The sequence below is a fragment of the Rhinolophus sinicus genome, chromosome 2 (assembly GCF_057876585.1).
Source record: "Rhinolophus sinicus isolate RSI-liver-muscle chromosome 2, RSI-T2T, whole genome shotgun sequence".
In the NCBI taxonomy this organism is placed as follows: domain Eukaryota; kingdom Metazoa; phylum Chordata; class Mammalia; order Chiroptera; family Rhinolophidae; genus Rhinolophus; species Rhinolophus sinicus.
In genome coordinates this window covers 49,235,177-49,256,824 of record NC_142502.1, presented here as the reverse complement: position 1 = coordinate 49,256,824, position 21,648 = coordinate 49,235,177, and the positions used below count along the sequence as shown (strand labels likewise).

General features: G+C 41.1%; 1 protein-coding gene and 1 long non-coding RNA gene across 6 annotated transcripts in view; one reads left to right on the top strand and one right to left on the bottom strand.

Annotated features, from left to right (window-relative positions):
• The window catches only part of LOC109449098 (uncharacterized), a 133,212-nt gene extending 119,569 nt beyond the window's left edge, over positions 1 to 13,643 (top strand). For 3 of the 5 annotated variants that reach the window (XR_016020216.1, XR_016020214.1, XR_016020215.1), the window contains 5 exons: positions 3,596 to 3,741; positions 10,479 to 10,533; positions 11,104 to 11,216; positions 12,307 to 12,421; positions 13,118 to 13,643. This is a non-coding gene — a long non-coding RNA (uncharacterized LOC109449098). Of the gene's footprint in view, positions 1 to 3,595; positions 3,742 to 10,478; positions 10,534 to 10,691; positions 11,217 to 12,306; positions 12,422 to 13,117 lie in introns of those variants that run through there. The other 2 variants (XR_012496698.2, XR_016020213.1) reach the window with 2 other exon arrangements.
• The window catches only part of PREP (prolyl endopeptidase), a 112,728-nt gene continuing 93,520 nt past the window's right edge, over positions 2,441 to 21,648 (bottom strand). Inside the window, exons 11-15 of the mRNA XM_019734997.3 lie at positions 16,507 to 16,643; positions 13,808 to 13,902; positions 10,565 to 10,696; positions 4,645 to 4,801; positions 2,441 to 3,185 (exon numbers count right to left, since the gene is read on the bottom strand). Of these exons, the coding sequence (XP_019590556.3) occupies positions 2,891 to 3,185; positions 4,645 to 4,801; positions 10,565 to 10,696; positions 13,808 to 13,902; positions 16,507 to 16,643 (816 nt within the window). The 3' untranslated portion in view covers positions 2,441 to 2,890. The remainder of the gene's footprint in view (positions 3,186 to 4,644; positions 4,802 to 10,564; positions 10,697 to 13,807; positions 13,903 to 16,506; positions 16,644 to 21,648) is intronic.

Genomic DNA, 21,648 nt, shown 5'->3' with positions numbered 1-21,648 from the left:
TCATCGTGTTACTGTACTAGTGAGCAGTAGGGTCATCTCCAGGGTCCAGGTGTGAGGGTTCCTGCCCTGCCTGCCCACTTCCTGGGTGGGGAAATTGGGTCTCTGCCAAATGGGGTAAGGGTAGCACATGCTTTATAAGGTTGCTGAAGGATAAACACATCCATACACAGAGTGCTTAGAGCAGGTTGGCCCAGGGGCCTCAGCAACATAATGTATCATTTGTCTCCTTCCTCTGGAGTGCCAGCTTCAGGAGGGCCGGGTGTTTTTCTCTTTGTCCCCAGTCCCTAGAATATGAATGGTTGCAGAATATGCCTAAATATTCCTTATTCGTTGGCCTCAGGCCTCATTCCATTGGCCTGACCACCCCTCAGTCTGACCTTTGTTCTTTTACAGCCCCCCTCACAGCTTTCCCACCTATCCTTAATTCATCTTTGAGTCTTTGTAACCTTTCTGAGTATTGGCTATGTGGTTTGCCATGGGGAACTCTCCAAGGCTGGTAAAACTGTCTGATAAATATTGAGAGATTGGTTGATGGGCTTTCTTAGTTGAAATTTAAACTTTCAAACTAGCAGGACCATTTGTGTGTAACTACCTAAGCTTTAGTGGGAGTATTAGGAAACATGGCTAATTGCAGTTTTACAATAGTCATGTGTGTACACATTAAACGTCATAAATGAGGTGTCAAATGCCTGTAGCATGTTCAGCAAGGCCCCGTGATGAAGCAGTCAGACCATCTGTGCAATGTTTGCAACTTCTTCTTTAAACCATAGGCTAACGTAAGATAGAACAGAGAGGCAGAGCACACAACACAGAAGCAGCAGAAGAAGGAGGCATCTAACAGGGAAGATACCCTCAGGTCTGGGAAGGAACCCAACCTCAAGTCTTAATTCCAATGTTTATGGCTTTAAAAAGCTACCTTCAGTTTCTGGGCCTACTGTCCAGCTAAACTCTAGATATGAAAATTACCTTGGGAACGAGAACGCACAATTGGCAGCCGATTGTGTGCTGGGAACTTATAAGTGTATTACTTTGTAATTCCTCATGATCACTAAGTTACTCAATGAAAGCTGGGATTTGAATCTGGGCCTGACTTGTCCTGAAGCTCTGTCTTGCACACTATATTTACACTTTCTGCTGTTAAGTAGGAGACCTCAGTGAGAAGCGAGGTTGGATTCTGTGCAAGCTTGAAAATACTCTGGACCAAGTGGGTTCAACTCAGCTGTCTGCACCCCAAATGACCCAGCTGGTCTATGGAAAAAACTTCCTTTTGCTTATCTGTGCAAATGCATTTATTTCTAATTTTTTTCTACCATGCTGGTCTGTAGTTACATGGCGTTTAGCTGGTGTTAGTGTCTCTCCAAGTAGATGGTGATGATGTCCTGTCTGCATGCACACTACTTGTGGCAAACTCCTTCTCTGGGGGTTAGAGTGAATCGTATCTGCAGTGACGGCTGCATTATATACAGTGCTTATTTAAACAAATGATAACAGAAACCATGATTCTGGAAGAGAAAAACCAAACCTTGTAGGCACCTTTCAGCGGTGACAGAAAATAGTGGCTAATTTTAGACCACAATTCGAGAGGCAGAGAGAACTCTAAAGACAAATACAAATATTTATGATTTGGAAAACAGGACTTACAAGTTATTGGAATAATGAAGTAATCTTTTAAGCTTTTTTTAAAGGTTAAGATACTTCATAAAAAATAGATAATTATTTTTCTCATATTTGGCAAAGCAAGACAAAGAAGAAACTGCTTTCTTCTTAAAAATCAGATCCTCTCTCAAACTGATGTCCAAAGGAACAGTGTTTCATGAGATGTTGAAAGAAAATGCCTTAAACGTTTTTTTATGTACAATAGTTTGAGGAATGGTGTATCCTCCTCTTAAGGATTCAGGGTGGTGATGGGGGACCAAAAATGTTATTTTTTTTTAATATGACTATTTCCAGCAAGTGGTCTAGGGGGGAAAAACGGGTTGGGAAATGCTGAAATTTCTGATTGTAAGATAAGTTTAGATAACTGTATCTGTTTGGATAATTCACTCATGCGGTCTCTTTTATATCCTTGGTACTTTGATTTCCAGGAATACTTTGTAACCAGATTGATAGAGAAATAGGTGAATAATCTTTAGTTTCTGGTCCACTGATTTTTTCAAAAGGAAGCATCCAAACCCAAAGAGCCCCAGGTCAGATTGTCAGCTGACTGAGCGGTTAATTCCCAAGACAGTGAGCCACCTCTCATAGCGACATCGCCCATAAACAAGGGTGCCGGAATGGATGGACTCAGCTGCTTTCCAGTGCGCACATTCTATGACTTGATTGCTTAGAAAGTAACGTGTGTGGAAAGGCGAGCTGCTTACTCCTGTAGAAAAGCGGCCTGATCCAGAACGACTGCAGTTCTGGAGGTGCCCTTCCAAACAAAGTCACTAGAAATAAAGCCTCCCATTCTTAAATAACATTTATTAATGTGGCAAAGAAGTCTTTTTCATGAGACTGGTTCTCATATTTATTTAGATATGTTATGCGTATAGAAGCAAATTTCACTGAACTGCTATGTATATGGAGTATGTCTGACTACAACTCTTAATTCAGCAATCTATATTCACAATGTGTTGGCTGCCACTTAGCTACTTATCCAAACATGCCTTTTTTTTTTTTTTTTTTAAAACATGTGCCTGCACAGGATGAAAAAGAAAAATGCCAAGGGCTTGCTACAAAGGAGAAGCCTAAAAAAGATAAAATTATTCCTGCAGCAGTTCTGCACAACTGCAGTCTGTGAGTGCAGGAATAGTGTTCGTGTGGGGAAGCATTACGCCCAGTGGTTTCTCGGTGTTGACGGTGTGAAAGCCCTTGAGGTTTTCTGCGGCTGTCAGGAGAGACGAGATGCCATCTACTGAATCCAGTCGATGTTGAGGCACCGCGCTATGAAGGCAAACATGTCTGAGACTTCTTCTATCACTTTGGCTGTGGGCTTCCCGGCCCCATGGCCTGCCTTGGTGTCCACATGGATAAGCAAGGGGTTGCTTTGCTTCCGGCTGCGGCCCACGATGTACTGAAGGGTGGCAATGAACTTCAGGGAGTGAAGCGGGACCACACGGTCATCGTGGTCGGCAGTGAGGAGAAGCATGGATGGGTACTGGATGTCATCTGCCTCCGGTAACTTCACATTGTGCAGCGGAGAGTATCTGAAAGGCACATCAAACCGAGCTGTTTGTCCACTAGGATACTCAAGGAAGACGGGGGTTGGGGGGGGGCACAGTCACCAACCTAGTGTCACTAGCAATGAGGACTGCAGCCAACTAGTACGTGGGTGACACTGTACACTCCGCTTGCACCATCGGGCTACTGGAAACTGGGGAAAGCTGTTGCTTTTCTGCCTCCTACTTTGGAAGACTGTCAGAGACAAACTCACGGGGCTGTTGACATAACCCAAACTGTATGCACGCTTACTTTTTCACTGCTACAAAGTGGACTGTCTTTTTAAATCCCTGATGTGGATAGAAATAGTGCAAGCCTTTCTCTTTTGGAAGGACTTGAAATTCTCCATGCACAGAAGCATTTTGCCCTTATGCTATGTGGAAAACCTCTATTTCAGGTGCAGCGTGGCAGTCTTAGGAAGATCACAGTCTTCTCTGAGCCTAGTTTCCTGTCTGCGCATCTCCTACTGGCTCCAGCAGAGAGAAACTGCCTTTGGCGCCAATGTGAGCACCTGAGTGGAGAAGGCACCTTCTGAAGTACAAGGTAAGCTGCCAGGTGAGTGATCAGAAAGGGTTTTAAATATAAAAGCATAGTTGGGTTCAACAGTGATTACTAACAGTTAAGTGAGCGAAATATCTGGATATTTTTTTTTTTACATTTCATTCAATATGGTGTCATGTTTTTCAAAGGGTTCAGTATTAATATAATCAACTATTTTAGTAGAGTTTGATATTGGAGGTAAATAGTTGAAGTCTGGGATGGTTCATCTGGGTTCTCTGGTCTCTCAAGCCTGAAATCAAGGGCTCAGCTGTGTAGGCTCTTACTAGGAAATTCTGGAAAAAAGTCTTTCCAAACTCATTCAGGTTGCTGGCAGAATTTGGTTCCATGAGGATGTAGGCCTGAGGTCTGCGTTGTTTTTATGGCTGTTGTTCTCAGGTTCTAGAGGCCCCTTCTTCCATCCTCAAAGCCAGCAGTGGTGGGTCAAGTCCTTCTCACGCTTTCAGTCTCTCTGACCTCCCTTTCTGCTGCATCCCTAACTCCAGCCACAGCTCTGCCTTTAAGAGTTATGTCATGACATTGGGCTTGCATGGATAATACAGGATAATCTCCTTATTTTAAGGTCAGCTGAGTAGTAATCTTAGTTTCATCTGCACAGGCCCTTCACAGCAGTACCTAGATTAGTGTTTAATTGAAGAATCTTGGGCGGGGCCATCTTTAGAATTCTGCCTATCACATCTTGGTAGTTTTTGTTAAAGACGAGAACAAAACAAGGAAGACAGGTATTAACCATCATTTCCCCTACTTTTGTAGTAAATTATATGCAAATATGAGACACTCAAGGGAACACAAAGTCAAACACTTATCCTTTCCTTTTGATTGACTGTTCAGAATTATGATATCAAATCGTTAACAACATATATATGCCAATATAAATGAAAACCTTACTTGATAAGCCATTCAAAGTGTTGTTTGCTGTCTGAGCACCCATAATCCGTGGTCCAGGCATGACCGATGGTATATTTATGAAACTTTAGCATGTCCATTACTCCAACTTGGGCAATAACACAACCAAAGAGGTCAGGACGCTGATTTGCACAAGTAGCTAAAAACCAAGACAGAAAGAAAAGGGAGGCAACCCAACATTAAACACCTAAATAAACAAAACCAAAATAATACTTAGATGCTTTCAGATCCCTGGTTGCCTTTTTTCTTAGGCAGGTGATTTGTGATGGTTTCTTCTTGTGCTCTAATGACCCACAAGCTTTTCCCTCCTTCCTTCCAATATATCTGAGGATGGGATGGATAGTCTCATCAGTAACAGAGATTTACTCCACAAAGTGAATTTCAATGGAGAGGATTATTTGAAAACATTCAAGGACTTTCAGAAAAACCTGTGTCCCTTCCTCCCATCCCTACTTGGTTTCACAGGTGATGAGGGAGGTTAAGGAACTTGTTCAGGATCTCCAAACTAGCCTGTGATATCATAATAACTATATATTTAGTCATACATATATATGTATATACATATATATATAATATACACATATTCTATATATACATATGTATATACATACATACATATATACATATACATATACATATACATACATACATACATACATATATATATATGGAATAACTATATATTTAGTCGTTCCCGTTCCTGGCACAGAGTTCCTAAAACCCTTAGAATTTCGTGAGTGATAAGGATGAGAGAAGTGTCTGTTGTAATTCATAACTAGCCCCTTTCAACCTTGAGCTTATGCTAAGGATGTGACTTCTGGGCCCCAAGAGAGCTTCAGGCTGGAGACCAGTTGCCAGAGGAACCAACCGTGTGATTAGAGGGTTGGAACTTTCAGCTTAACCCCTCGATCCCCCACCACGACTTCTGGGGAGGGGAGAAGGGCTAGAGCTTAATCATTAATGGCTGATTTAATCATCGTGCCTACATAACAGAACCCCCATAAAATCCCCGAAACCGCAGAGTTCAGACAGCTTCCAGGTTGGTAAACACATTCAGGTGCTGGAAGGGTGGCGTGCCCAGAGAGGGCACGGAAGTTCTGCACACACCCAGGCCCATTGCTTACCCTATGTGTCTTCCATTTAGCGCTTCCTGGGTTCTGCCCTTTATAACAAACCAGTAAATGTACGAGTGTTCCTGAGTTCTATGAGTTGCTCTACCAAATTATCAAACCTGAAGGGGGGTTATGGGAACCCCGATTTATAGCCAGTCGGGAGAAGTATGGGAGGCCCAGGGCTTGTGATTGGCATCTGAAGTGGGGCAGTCTTGTGGGTCTGAGCCCTGACCCTGTGGGGTCTGCGCTAACTCTGGGTCATGGCAGAAGGGAACTGAATTTAGGACACCCAGATGGTGTGTCTGGAGAGCTGGAGAATTGGTTGATGTGGGAAAGAAACCCACACATTTGGTGTTGGAAGTGTGGTGAGTAGAAAGTTAGTTCATACAGCTCAAGGCAGACCAGAGCATAAAACCCAGCTCAGGGATGTATCCAATATGGGCACACCTTCTTGTCCTGTTGTAAAAACACTGTATACTTAAAACACTGTATACTTAAGTTACTTACAACTTTTTTTTTTTTGATAATTCAACAAATATTTATTGAACATCTGTCATGTGCCTGGCTCTAGGCCTGGGGATGTATCAGTGAATATTTTAGTGGACAAGATAAAGAAGTGAACAAGCAATCATAGTGTAGCAACCACTACTGTTGAGAAAATTTAGGTGCTACCGAAGTAGGGAGTAGGGGCACCTGTCCAGGTGTAAAGCAGTTAGGGAGGAAGTCATATCAAAGCTGCCATGACTAGGAGTTAGTCAAGGGATATGGACTTTTCCTGCCTCTGGCAACAAACATAGTTCCCACCCCAATTCTGATTGCTTAATCATAATACTGAACCTGAGTCCTACCCTTGGACATCCCGATTCTCTCACCAAGAGGCAGGAGGGGCAGGAATCTTTTAAATAAGCATTCAGTATCCTGTTGGGGGAACTCCACCTCTGGAGGTTCCTTAAGGGACCAGGTCTGTCAACAGACACAAACCAATTCCTGAACATAAAACTCTGAAAATATAAAGGAGCTATTGGAGAAGCCAGTACATTACAAAACAATTCTCCCACTATTGGAATCAGATGGTATTTTCCATGTCTTCTCCCACTAAATCTTAGATTCGCCCATAGTTCTTTCTTTTACACTTCACATACAATCCCAATGAAAATTCAGTTGGCTCCAATTCAAAACACACCCAGAATCTGACCACTTTTCACGACTTCCATCACTACATCCCGAGTCCAAACTTTGTCTCTCACTGCACAGAGGTCTCCTGTCTGGCCTCCTGCTTTTTTGTCTTTGCCTCCCCTTCTATCTACACTAACACCATAGCAGGCTCAACGCATGATCCTGTGAAAAAAGTAAGTCAAATTATGACACTTCTCTGCTCAAAACTCCCCCAGAGGCTTCTCGTTTTACAGAGTAAACCAGGTCCTCTCGCCGGGCTCTGAGGTCCTGCCTGGTTTAGCCTCCCACCCCCTGCCGCTCTACTCCCCTGCTGACTGTGACAGCCACACACGTGGGCCCCCTCACTGTTACTAGAACACACCAAACCCATGCAGGCCAGTGGTTATCGTCTGTCTCTTCTGACTAGAATGAATGCGCCATGAAGGCAGAAGTGTGGTCTGTTTTGGGTAAGAATTTTATCAATATACTTTTTAAATTTAACCAAATTATTTTGGATGTATGTATTTTACCTCCAACAGAAAATGCTTTTTTAAGACTATATCCTATTGAGGTAAAAAATTATACCAGGAATTCAGGTTTTGACATGACTCAGTATATTTCCAAGACAGGGCAACTGAGTGAATGTGCCACTACCTGACCGCTCTCCTCTAAAACAGTTTTAAGTTGAGCTTATATGTGCTATTCTACATTTTTGCAATGGTCCCTCCTTTCCTAATGACATTGGATGTAGGACACAGCAAGCAAAGCTTAGGTTCACTGTGCATTACAATGTTTAGTGAGACATAAAATGCAAAGTAAAATTTCATTAACTACCAAAAATTAGGACAAGCTACTTACAGGCAGTGCCACAAAAAGGTTAAAAGAGCAGAATATGAAACCACAGCGCTAGGCCCCCGCCCAACACCACCATTTTCCAACTATGTGACACTGGGCCAGCTACTCAACCTCAGTGCCCCAGGGTCCTCCTCTGTGGGATGGGACATTACTAGGCCCAGTCTGACAGGCTGCGTGCACCTCCCAGGACAGCATGCATGTCAAGGGCTCAGACTGAGCCTGGCACACAAGGTACTCACTATTTTGTGACCTACTGTATTTCCCTGAAAATAAGATCGGGTCTTATATTAATTTTTGCTCAAAAAGATGCATTAGGACTTATTTTCAGGTGATGTCTTATTTTTTCACGTACAATAATCTACATTTATTCAAATAGTCATGTCATCTTCTTCTGGAACATCGTCATAACTCTCCAAACCCTGAATTCTGGCTTGAATTTCTTGTGATCCATTTCCTGTAGAACCATTGGCCCCAATCTCTCATGTCCAGCAATGGAGCTCTCATTAAATGAGCTCTTCTTGTCCACGTAGCCTGCTCATAGTGCATTGGCAACACAGCTGTCAGTGATTTTATCCTATGAATTCTTCACCCAAGTCAGGACCCCTTTGCAGGCTGGGCTTCACAAAGTATCCAGGCTGATTTCTCTCCATTCTATTTTCAATGTAGTCACTGATTTCCATGCGCAAATGGTCCTTGAATGGCTTCTTTATTGCAATACCAAGAGTCTGGAAAGAGGCAGTCATTCCTGCAGGAATCATTATTTGATCTATTCTTCTCTCTGCAAGGAAGTTCTTCTTGTCTTTAGTGTGGTGAGTGTTGGCTGAATCCCAGACTAGCAGACCTCTTTGGCCACCTCGCAAAACAAGTGGCAGCATTAAATAGACCCACTTCCTTATAACTGCTTGTGTGCACCAGGCTTTTTTGGTTTCAAGAACATAAATGCCTGAAACACGTTCAACCTTATCTTTCTTGCCCTTAGTGATGATTAGAGGTGGGGCTTTCTTTCCATCCAGACGAATTGCCAAAATACAGGTAACACGTGCACTTTCGTAACCAGTGGATGGAATGTAGTAGATTGGCAAGGCACCCCTTTGGTCAATTGTCGTTTGAGATCGTTGGCCCATAAACACTACAGTTTCATCCATAGTTATCATGTTGGAGAGTTGGTATTTAGAAAAGTCGATGCCATCCCCAAAGGGCTTGAATGCAAGTGCACGTTTAATAACTTCAGTATCTTCCAGCTTGAACAGTGTTGTCGATCTTAGAGACACTTCCTATCGCTGAAGGAAGCCACACAGCCAGTGTTGTGATGCTTTGAATTCCTCTGGGCATATTTCTAACTGTGGTGCCATTGCAAGGACAAATGCTTGAATATCAGCCCTGCGCACAACCAAAGCCTTTGCTCTCCTGTCAGCAATCCATTCACAGATGATGTCTTCCAGATCAGGAAATGATGGTTGCTGACCTTATCCACACTTGCCCTTCTCAGCATTTCTCTCGTCCACCTGTTGGCTGAGGTTATCGTACTCTGCTCGCCATTTTCGGACCCTTCTATTCGGAGATCCAACTTCTTCTCTTTGCAGAAAGCCATAAGATTCTTGCCCCGGGAGTCCTCCATGATTCCTTTCTTGTACTCGATGGTATAGCTCTTTCTTTTTGCATTCATCTTGTCTGGGGGTCAAAATATTATTCCCTTTAAATCTACCATTAAATCGAGTGTTAATTGATTATGAGACAGGAATGCTAACAAAAATGATGACAGTTAAGAATGATGGTCCACACGAAAGCGACGAAAAATTGCAGGCAACAAAATTCAGAAACGTTTCATTTCACACGAGTGCATTAAGTATGTCTGTTACAACACATGACATATTGAATTATGAAGATTCATACTAGACACAACCATGTCCGTTTGTTATCAGTGCGCACGTTATTCGTGCGCTGTGTCCGTACTCCAGTTGGTCATTCGGCAATAAGTCTCGAGTTCATGTTTACATAGGTGTTAACCTCTCATTCAAAGGTGCCCACCTGGGTACTTACAAATACTTAATTATAATTTATATTGTTTATTTTTAAGTATTAAAGTCAATATTTATTTATATTTAATTATATATTATTATAATTCAATACATATGTCGTGTGTTGCAACGGACATACTAAATGCATCCATCTGGCTGATGATTTTAACTGGGGCTCATTTTTGGGGTAGAGCTTATATTACGAGCATCCTGAAAAATCATGCTAGGGCTTATTTTCTGGTTAGGTCTTATTTTCAGGGAAATGCAGTATGTCATTATTATTATGCTATGGACCCATTTTTGTATGTACCTCATTTTCCTCATGACTCTTCTCTCTACACCCATAGCATTTAGCATCACCCGGTGTATTCAACAAAAGTTTAGTAATGATCACATCTTACAAGTTCTGAGTACCACAATCAGAAGGGTTATCAGGCTCAGTCCTATGCTGGCTGGACACTAGAAACCTGTGGATCCAGTTGGTGGGGAGAAGGGTCCCACCCGGCTGGGGAGAAAAATGCAGTCCAGCTCAGAGCAGGCCAGACAGTTTTTAGGCTATCATGACTCAAGTTTGTATAATGTGGGTTCAGTTGGGTCTTTATGTGTCATTTATCAGATGCCCAAATACAAATGGATTTTGCTTTCTTTGTACCATTGCTCCCACCATGAACCAAAGTAAATCAAGAGCTGCCTACAGACAGTATATCTGAAAACCCCAAGAGTGTTAACTGGTAAGTGCAATGAATAAAATTCAGTTCTCACCCACTAAGAGGCCTCCATTTGAACCTCCATTGATAGTCAGCCTCTTGGGAGATGTGTAACCTTCCTTGATAAGATATTCAGCAGCACATTGAAAGTCATCAAAGCAGTTTTGTTTGTTGGCCAAGATACCACCTACAATGTGCCAAAGTGAAGGACAGTTAATTAACAAAACAGCACATAAAAAAACAACCCACAACAGATTTACCAAGAGGGAACTCAAATGATGAAGGGAATAGTTTCAATTACTGATCAATTTAAACACAATGGGCTGACACTACATTTAGAAAAATACCTCTTTTGGTATGTGTTGTGGAAATCCGTCGTCAATACCACAACTGCCAATCCATACGGTGGATTTGTATTTTTCTAAGAACTCCTAGATCTTAAAAGGCAAATGCCTTAAAGGGAAGAGATGATCTGTTATGTCAGAGAATCATGAAAACGAACGTGTAAAAGTGAATGTAATAAAAAAGAACCTGTATTTTGGAGAAACTGAACTTTAAAACAAGACCTTGAGCAGTGTTCAATAATTTTCTGAGTTCCACCTAGCCTGTGATGGTGGGGCTGTGCGTGCTTCTGCCTCCCTAGGAAGATGAAAGCCCTTGGCAGAGGTGCACTTCTCACCCCTCTTCTTTGCGGGAGTTTGAAATGGGTAAGTAATGATGAGAAATAAGTCTTCCAGTTTGGTTGTAGATAGGAATTAGGTGATGCTGCAGACAGCAGCCCATTACAGTTTCTCAAATCTTGAATGGAGAGGGTCTTAAACATCTCCCCAGAGAATCTGGGCTTTTCCATCTAAAAGTCATTCCAAAGTATAAAACCACACAAAGCAATTACTTAAAGAGAGAAACATTTTATAAGGTCTTAGAATACCTAAAAGTAAAGGCCAAATGTCAAAGGCATGCCCTCAAAGAAATAGATGTCTGAAATAACTGCCAGTAAATGAAGAAAAGGCAGACAGATCTAATCAGACATTTGAGATTAACCACTTCTGCAGAAATTTGATTAAAGATGAGGCAGTGCTACTAAAGAAATTTTTTTCATATCAAAACAAATGTTATTAAGATTTTAATAAGAAATTATTGGGGAATTAGAACAGCTAGGATGACAGTGTCCAGGAATAATATCATTTGGGTTATATGACTATATTTTTTAAAGAGCATTAAATTCTAAACTCAATTAACAGAATGGAATTTAGATTTATCAATGTTTAGTATAGTAGGGTCTAACTGGAAAAGGTCCATTTCTGGTCCTTTCACTGCCTAAATTTGGAGAAAGTTTATGAATCAGTCCAAAGGCAGTCTACTTTTAAGCTCAATCAAGCTTCAAATTTCCTCAGGCTTTTGGACAATAAGTTGGTTCTAATTAGCACAGAGATGAGAGTTCACCAGGACCAAAGGTACTCTGTCCTCAGAGCACGGTGGGCACCTGAGCACCAGCAGGGTATTGCAAAGAGGAATCCAAAGTCTTTGCAGATAAGATCACAGGATCAGGTAGTTCTGTATTTAAGTGTGTACGCCACAAACATTTTAACTAGGAAATCAGGCAAGTCAAGGGGTCCAGACTTAGCACCTGGATTTGGGATATAAATCAATCATATGGTATATAGAGGTTCTATTCTTAGTCTCCTTTTATCAATCATCTCTTATCATAATTTCATAGTACGATTTTAACATAAGTAAATTCTAATATCAGGTCAAAGTCAAAATTATACAATGAATTCTATGCCATTTTAAATACAGTGACAACCGGGCAAGAGGATCCAAGATCAGAATAGATAAGCACTGCTTGCCAACTACAATGACAACTGATGAAGTCTTTGGGGATGACAGGACAGAGGTCAACCTAACATAGCAGGTAGGCCTGGAGCCCATGTGTTAATTAGGAACACTCCCTCTTGCTAAGATGCTCAAATAGTTTGTTTTCTGATGTCAGCCCTTGGGGGGGGGACATGCTGGAGGTCCAGGGGTCAGGTCTGGGCCTTTCCTACATCTTGACGCTTAACACGTTGCGTACGGCGGGGTTTAAATCCCTCATAAAAATCCGCTCAGAAAAAACAAAGATTCTCGTGATCCGTACGCAACGTGTTAACCGGTACTTATGAAAAATCTCTTTCCAGATCTACATGTTTGTTGATTTGATTTGATGCAGAAAACCTGAGCCTTTCGCCTCAGGATCAGGAAGGTAGAGAAGAGCAAGTGGAGGTACAGATTTGAAGGGCGGTCTCTAATGTTCCGACTGTGGGAGAAGACCCCTTACCTAGTGCTGCTGACCAACCCCAAGCACTAGTGGCTACCTTTTTCCCAGCAGACCTTCTTACAAATGATGGCTGATGATGAGAGAGGGGAGAAGCATGGAGCTGGAGGGAGAGAAGGTGCTTTCCCACATCCTCCTCCAGGGGATACAGGAATAGGGATACAAGAACATCTTTAGACTATTGGTTGGTCTATGAATTCCATATGCACAAAAGCCTAGGTGAGGGGGTGTGCTCCATAAAGAAAAGGGAGAGATAGGGCTTTAAAAATAAAGATTGTCACAATTTTTTTTTAAAAGAATGATAATCCGGGAATGAAGCTGAGTACAGAAGCAATATCTTCAATCAACTAGAATACATTCTTCAGGAGGCCAGAGAATGGAGACTCCATCATTAACACCAGAAAAGAAAACCGACTGAGTTCTTGTGTCTAAAACCTGCACATGACAGTCATAGACCAATGCTAGGAAAATGCTCTTTCTCAGCGATGTTGGGGAAATTAGAGACAACAAGCAAAAGGAGGCTTGCACTAAGAACAGGAAAGCGCTATTTCAGGTTGCTTTCTTTCTTTTAAGAGAAAATGACCTGTTCTGAGATCACCAAATAATGCTGAACAGTAAGTAATAAGCTAGGCTAACAGTAAGTAATAAGCTAGAATAAATACCAAAAAGTACCTCCCAGATTCACTTCTGACAGTGATAGATAAAACTCTACTCCACGCATTGCTGAAAAAACAAATAATTTTGATTATGGTCTATCATGAATGCTTCTGAAAAATATGTACTTCATTAAACAGACTACAAAGGAAAATAAAATGTGAAAGGACAAAGTTGTTTTTAAAGGGGGGAGTGGTGCCTGCAATGTGTTTGAAAATATCCTTATTTTCCATTGTCTAGTCAAAATACTTTTCTGTTCCTCACTCCCCTCAGCTCATTCAAACATAGCTTGGACTGTGCCATATTTATGTTTCTGTAGAGAAAATACCTCACCTTTATGCCATGTCTCTCCGTATTCCCCACCTCCGCGGATGTTGGCCACTGCAAGGACGCCACCCATGTGTCTCACAAAGATCAGCCTGGACACACTGAGAAACAGTAACAATAGCCTTCCATTAGCAGCCTCGTGAGGACCATACTGTCTCCCTCCATGTATAATTATTCAAATTGGAGCCCAATATTTTTATACTACTTGATTAAAGCAAAAAATATATAGCTTATGAGGAATGTTTAACTGCAAAGCTCAGGTATTTTCATGAACATTTAATATATATCATTTTTCTATATTAGTAAATATTTCACTATACAAAGTAGGAATACAAAATTTATAATGCAAACAGAGAAAAAAGTACAGGCCCTCAGTTCATACTGAATCTATCTTTTACCAACTATCTTGGCAAGCAAAATACTGCCAGGCATGTGACACCCCCTGGTGTAAATGGTGTGGGACTCGTAGGAACACCCAATAACGGCCCCTGCTACCAGTTTTTTTTCCTTCCTTTTTTGCTATCTCTTTCCAAATTGTTCAAGTTAGAAAAAAGAAAAAAGCTCTTTCTGAAACACGGATTTTAAACAGTTTTTCCAGTTCCACAGAAACTTAGATGTTAAACTAGACCATGTAGGATGATGAGGCAGCGGAGATGAAGGACACGTACCAGAAAATAAGAAGGGAGAGCTCAGGGATGGAGAATGTTTTCTAGAAATAAACGGAAGAAACTACAGCACAAGGCTTCTAGGAAAAAGAATTAAGTCCTTTGGAAGCCTTGGATTTTACGTTTTTCTCCTCCTCTTTCCACTCTGATCCTAAAAATGCTGGGTAACATTTTTCTACTTGCTGTTAAAATTAATTTGTCTTTGACAACTATTTCTGAGAATGTTATCCTTCTTCCTTTAGTAACTAGGGAAACCATGGGCTTCTGCACCGTGGGGCTCTAGACGGTCTGACAGTTAATTTCCTAGGTCTTGGGGCTAAAGAGGAAAGAATAGTTGGGGCAGGTGATCAGACCACATAGCCATACCAGATTGGCCAAATAGATTTTCAATCACTTGGTCTTCTTAAAAATATTTTTCATTCACCTCTAATGGTCTTTACTGAAACTACCAACATACTCACTGGGTTCTGGGATGAAGATGGCACAGGAACCATTCCTTACTCATCTCCTGAAGCCCAACAGAGCATGCTTCATAAATACTTATTGCACAAATCAACAAAGCCAAGTGGCTTTAGCTACAGACCTGCTCAGGAATCAGTGTTGTCTCAATCCTAGCCACCCTGTGGGGACCAAGGGGATGGGGCTTAAGGTACAGGTCTCTGACTCATTCATTAGCCGAAGCACGTGTTCACTGGCCCCACATTCAGACATCACTGTGACTTGAAACAAGCATGTATTTCATCACTTTGAGTGAAAAGAGGGGGCAAACCACGACACACTTTTATTTTTTGTTGTAAGGATTAGGTGAATCTAAGGAACCAACAGCTACTGGCTTACATTTTTAGACTCATAATCACAGAGAATAACTATGGCATGTAGACATACTAATGGAACAGTGACTCTCATTGCCTGGGCAACGCTGGTCTGTCTATGGGCTCAGGCCTTGCCTAGGATGGTGCTCGGTACAGAGGAGGCATTATAGGACGTAAATGGCGCTATCATTGCACAATGCACTTCTCATTAGTTGCCCTTCAATTTAATCATAAAAGGATGCCTTACAAATCCTCTGAAAACACTGTTCTACATGATGATTGTATACCTTCGTAAGTTCCTAACAAAATGGTAACATCAAACTCTTTAGCCAGATATTCAAGACAGTCCACAATTTGGCTACCAACCACTTTAAGGGCAGGAACCATGTTTCAGGCTTCATTAAATCCTATAAAAGGAGCAGAGTAATCTACTGATGTCAAGTACTCAAAACAAAGTTAACAGTTTTCTTGTATTTAAACTTAGGACAGCTGGTGGAATCTACTCTGAATTTATGTCCTCACAGTCACCAGCCCGTGAATTTCTTCCTGAACAGGAAAGATGAATCTGAATCAGATTTCACGGTTTAACGCTGGTCTTGCTGATAGGAGACTCCTTGCTTTTATTAAAAATGTTGAAAGCAAATTTCATTTTGTCCTATGAATGGGATATTAAAATCAAGTTTACAAATAACTGACAGAAGATACTTATATAAACAGGATCATACGTATAAATTTAGATTTTTCTCCCTGAACGTAAGTTTAAAATGAAGTGATAGCGTATACAGAAAACGTATTTATGGCTGAATGTTAAGACAGTCTATTTTAAGACTGTGTGCTGCCAAAAAATGTCATTCTTCGCTGAAAACCCATTCCTTCTGAAGAGAACACTGAGGGCAGTGTTAGCAAATGACTGATGCTAAAGGAAGGAGTTTCCCTCGAGACTCCACCGGCACTACCTTCTGTAGCTCGGCAGCTACAGCTTCAGCATCCAGTCCCCAAACGGCCTGCTCCACTGAGGACACAAGTTTACCTTGTAGTGATCCTGAAATTCCTGACCCAAAACGCACGTATGTAACACATCATCCTGCCTCTCCATGAAAGTGACAAGCGAGAAATACATGGTTAAATATATTAGAAAACATGATTTAGTAGACTGGTCTCTGGTTTCTTTCCACTGTATGGAGAGGATCAAATGCATGCGGAAGTGCCAAGAGTATTCCATGCTTACCTGTAGTTGGGTGTGATCGAGATGTTGAAGCCACCATAGCCATATAAAAAAGCAGGATGAGAGCCATCCAATTTTATGCCCTTTTTATGTACAATGAACATTGGAATCTTTGTACCATCCTTGCTAGGGTAGAAAATCTAGAACAAAAGAGAGAATAGAGTTGGCATTACTTAGCGAACACTTGCATGTTTTTACATGGGTCACATACAGGTAGTCAGTTCTTTCTTCAAGATATAGAGTAGTAGCACAATGGAAATCCAGTATCACTTCGGCTATTTGATGGTGGAGCATCTTTCAGTTGTTATGGAAACAGTGTGGAGTAGTGAAAAGCACATGGGTCTGAAAATAGGGAGACTTGAATTTGAATTCTTATTCTACAACTATCTAGCCAGGTGACCTTGGTTTATCCTCCTGCAGCCTCAGTTGTTCATTCCTGAAATGTCACCCTCACGCCCACCTCTCAGCGCCTTCTGAGGCACATAGAAAACAGACATTTGTTTTCCACTTCCAGCAATGGAAAAAGTCACATTTGGCCATCCTGCCAAATAATTCAATCTAGGGAGATTTATTTTCTAGAAAACAAATTTGGTGTTCAACTTTAAATGTTAAAATACTCGACCCTCCTTCATTTTTCAATGTTCAACTGTTAAATAAATGTTATAGTAACAAGAACACAGGTATTAGCTTAGAGAGTTGATGACAAACAACATAGAAATCCTATTATTCCTGGTCAAACAAAGACACTTTCTTCTGTATTTTTAATTAAGGCTCGTGAAACCTTGAATCTGGGCAACCTCAGACAAGTTGAGTCAGCATTCTATATTCATTACTTTCTGGTTAAAGGAATAAGAGAAAAAGTAAGAAAGAGTACATTGAATGCTATTCAAATGATAAGCCATAGAACAAGTGATAGCCACCCAAAGCTGATAATGGCTTCTTCTAGACAGAAAATCTGTCAATAGCTTTCTCTTTGGGCAAACATGGTGTCTTCACCCCAACTGACACCTGGAAAGTACCCAGCTGAGAACTGTCATGCTAACTTTGTCCATTACAGTCAAGGGCATTAAGCCTTTACACTTAGTGGAACTTGCAGCCATATTACATCCAAAGTTTTTAAAAGTAGCATTTCTATTGTAGGAAGATGCTACAAAGTGCTTGGAAATAAACAGTGGGGGGCAGGGAAGGGAGAGGGAAGACGCCATGCAGATTTGGAGTAAGGCAAAACAGGGCCACAGTAAATGCTTGCGAGTCTGGAAATTTTAGAAGCCTGCCAAGAAATTGTAGTAGAAAAAGCGTTGTTTCTGATGTGTAGAGAAATCCTGAGGTCGGTAAATGTGACAGTTTAGGAATCAAGGAGAATACTCGGCAGGTTCAAAATTGTCAGAGGGGCCAGTTTTATTTAAAGACACTTATTGGCAGTTAGTTACTAACAGAGTGTGACTGTGTGGGAGGTATAAGCAAATGCAGAGTAAGAGGAACACATTTCAAGTGATTGGATGGAACCACTACTGAGCTAAAATCCAGGGCCTTCACCTAAGACTTGGGGAGAATTTGGAGCCCTCTAACCACAGCATCGCAGGAGCAGGGAGCAACTGGGCTCACAGATTGTACCTTAACTGAGTCAGCTGTTCAAAAACTATTGTTCCTTCCAGTCACCCCCCCCCCCCCCGACTTCCCACCTACCCTCAAATGCCTGCCCTGGCACCTAATCCCTCTCCAGCCAGCTCATCCCTCTGCAGGCAACACCCTCCTGTGCACCCTTCACCCAGTCGGCAGGACTGACGCACCTCTCGTGCCCACTAAACTAACTCTCAGATCCTCCTCCTATTTGCAGGGTGCTCCATCTTGTTGCTTTGTGACAGTCTGGCTTCCTTCTCTGGCACCACTTTTCTTCCTACCACCTGTAGGATTTCCAATGCCTGCCAAGTAGATCTGCAGTGCTCCCATCTAGACCCAGGACAAACACATCCTTTTAGAATACCAGCAGAAGCACAAAAGTCCTCGTTATGCCCACAGCTGCAAAAATATGTCCCAGCGTTAAGCTGGTGTGGTTCAGATGCTATTTTAACATTTTGAATACTGTCCACACATGAAAGGGCACTGTGAAGATTATTACAATAAAATCATCTTCAAGAAGACTCTTTACAAGTAGACTATTTCAGTATTGAAATAAACACACCTCATATATATTAGGTTGGTGCAAAAGTATTTACGGTTTAAAGGGTTAAAAATAATTGCAAAGACCGCAATTACTTTTGCACCAACCTAATATATGTATGCATATTTTATCAAATCACACACGCACACACACACACGCACACACACACACACACACACACACACACACACAGCAGTATTCTTTGCCCTTTCTATTTACGGAAAGGCAATTGATACTAAACCTGAACCTGATTCTTCAATAAAGGACAAACTAAATCCTGAGACTTTTGATAACCATGGAAGGAATTTACTGTGTTTCCCCGAAAATAAGACTTTGCCGGACCATCAGCTCTAATGCATCTTTTGGAGCAAAAATTAATATAAGACCGGGTCTTATTTTCATATAATATAAGACCAGGTCTTATAATATAATATGATATAAGACCGAGTCTTATATTAATTTTTGCTCCAAAAGACTCATTAGAGCTGATGGTCAGGCGAAGTCTTATTTTCGGGGATACACGGTAATTCTTGAAAAACCTTCTGCCAACTTCACTTCCCTGTCTACAACCCCAGAGAAAGGACACTCAGCCTTGCTTCCATTCCTTACCAACTCCACCACTCTTCCAATTACCACAATATTCTCTTTTTGTGTTTTCTCCCTTTCCTTGGTATAAACAGACTCAAATTTCTCCTATCCGATATAACAAAAAACCAAAACCTTTTGCCCCATCTGCCCCTTAGGCTAAATTTCCATCTCTCTCTTCCTTTTCTGATCAAACATATCCACAGTAACCTACACTCACAGGCTCACGCTTTCCTACCCTATTCATTCCTCTGTCCCCACCACGGCTCTTTCAAAGGGCATCAATGAACGTTGTCTTTCTTCTTGTCCCTCCATCCCTACTTCTACCCAGTGGTGTAGACCCCTCCCAACTTTTTCATAAGTTTATAGAGACACATCTAACTATATATATTCACACACACACTGGTTATTGTTACGTGGCAATACATAGAATCAGGCTAATAATATTGGGCTACAACTGACTCCTCCCACTCTTCACTTAGCAAAACATCATGAATTCTTTCCAGGTTAAAACACCCAGATTTATCTCATTAAAAAAAGTGTTGTATTTCATTGTATGGATGTATACAATTTATTTAACCATTTGCTCATTGATATTCAGGCTATTCTTTTTTTCCTGTCATCAATGATGGAATAAATACATCCTTTTTAGACAAATCTTACGTACTCAGGCTAGGATTTCTGTAGAATATAGTCTTAGAAAGGAGACTGTTAGATCAAAGAGTATGTGTATTTAAAAATTCAACAGATCCTGACAAATAATTCTCTAAAAATGATGTATCAACTTTAAGCTCCCTGTGACAATGGTTACCTAAGTGTCCATTTCTCATCAGCAGTGTATGTTAAAATGTATTTTAATTTTTGCTAATCTCGTAGGCATCTCATTGTTGCTTTACAATTCAGTTTTTACATTAGCATTTTCATCTATTTATGAGTCATTTTATATCTCTTCCTCAGAGAACAAAGGAAGAGATATTGTGTTACTTTTCTAATAAGTTTATAGAAACTCTTCTTACAATATCTTAAAAGGATATTAACCTTTTTTCTGTTATATGTTTTGTTTGTATTTCCTCCCAGTCTATAACCTGTTTTTTAACTTTCTTCATAGCATCTTGAATACAGATACCACATATATAGTCAGGAATTGCTCACCCAAATTAGAAAACTATTTGTCTATATTTTCATTAAAATTTTTTCCATTTATATTTTTAATGCAAATGGAGTTTATTTTTATATATGTTCTGGGATCTAACTAATTTTCCCCAAATGGTCAAGTATTTATTTTACACCATTTACTGAAGAATTATTCTTTCCCCCACTGTTCAGAAATGCCAGTTTTGAATTGGTTTCTTCCCAGGCATCATTCATTTCGATCCCCATCTGGCAATTGTACCTTTGGCTTCCTGGGTGCAGTATTTCTCTGGTTCTTTTTTTATTTCTATAATTCTATTTCAACCTTCTGAACTGATCCATTACTAGCTCTTCTTCCTCCTGCCAAATTCTACTGTTTTGCAATTTTCTATACTTGGCCTTCTCTTTTCTCTCTGCAAATACCCCCGTTGCCATCTCAGAGAGCTCTAATAAACTATTCTGTGCTAAGGACCTTCACGTCCAGATTTGCAGGCCCAAGTGAGGGGCTAGTCAGAAAGCCCCTCAGGTCACCTCAACTCCAAGGGGCTGTGATCTCACATGGTGAGTGGCCGTCTACATCTCCAAGTCAACCTGTCCCGGGTATACCTGGTACATGCCCTCTTCCACGCTCCGTACGTCAGCTAGTAGCAACAGTTTCTTATTTCCCTCTCTCCTCAGCCACCTGACTGCCATCGCTCAGACGCACATCCTGTGCCAACGACCCCCACACCTTGGCCCTCATTCAGTTATTTTAGTTCTCACAAGCAGGCCTCTCCGCTATCATTTGGTAAACCCGCTCAGAATTCTCTACTCCATTAGCCTCAAACCAACTGGTCCCTCTGACTCCTCTTACTGTCTAAAGTGGAGTCGTGCTGGGGATAGTAGAACCTTAAACTATTATTCGTCGCACACGAAAATTGTAATGTAATTTATATATACAGATAATCCCCAACTTAACGATGGTTTGACTTATGATGTTCTAACTTTATGATGCAAAAGTGCTATACACTCAATAGAAACCATACTTCAAATTGAGCTCTTTTCCTGGGCTAGATACGATACGTTGTACCACACTCCCTTGTGAGGCTGAGCAGTGGCAGCCAGCCACAGCTTCCAGTTTACCTAATGATCATGTGGGTAAACAACCCATATTCTACAGGATAGCATTAGATACATCTTTAACTTCTGGTATTTTCAGCAACGAGGGGTTTATCAGGATGTAACTCCGTTGTAAGTTGCGGAGCATCTGTGTGTATAATACAAAAGCC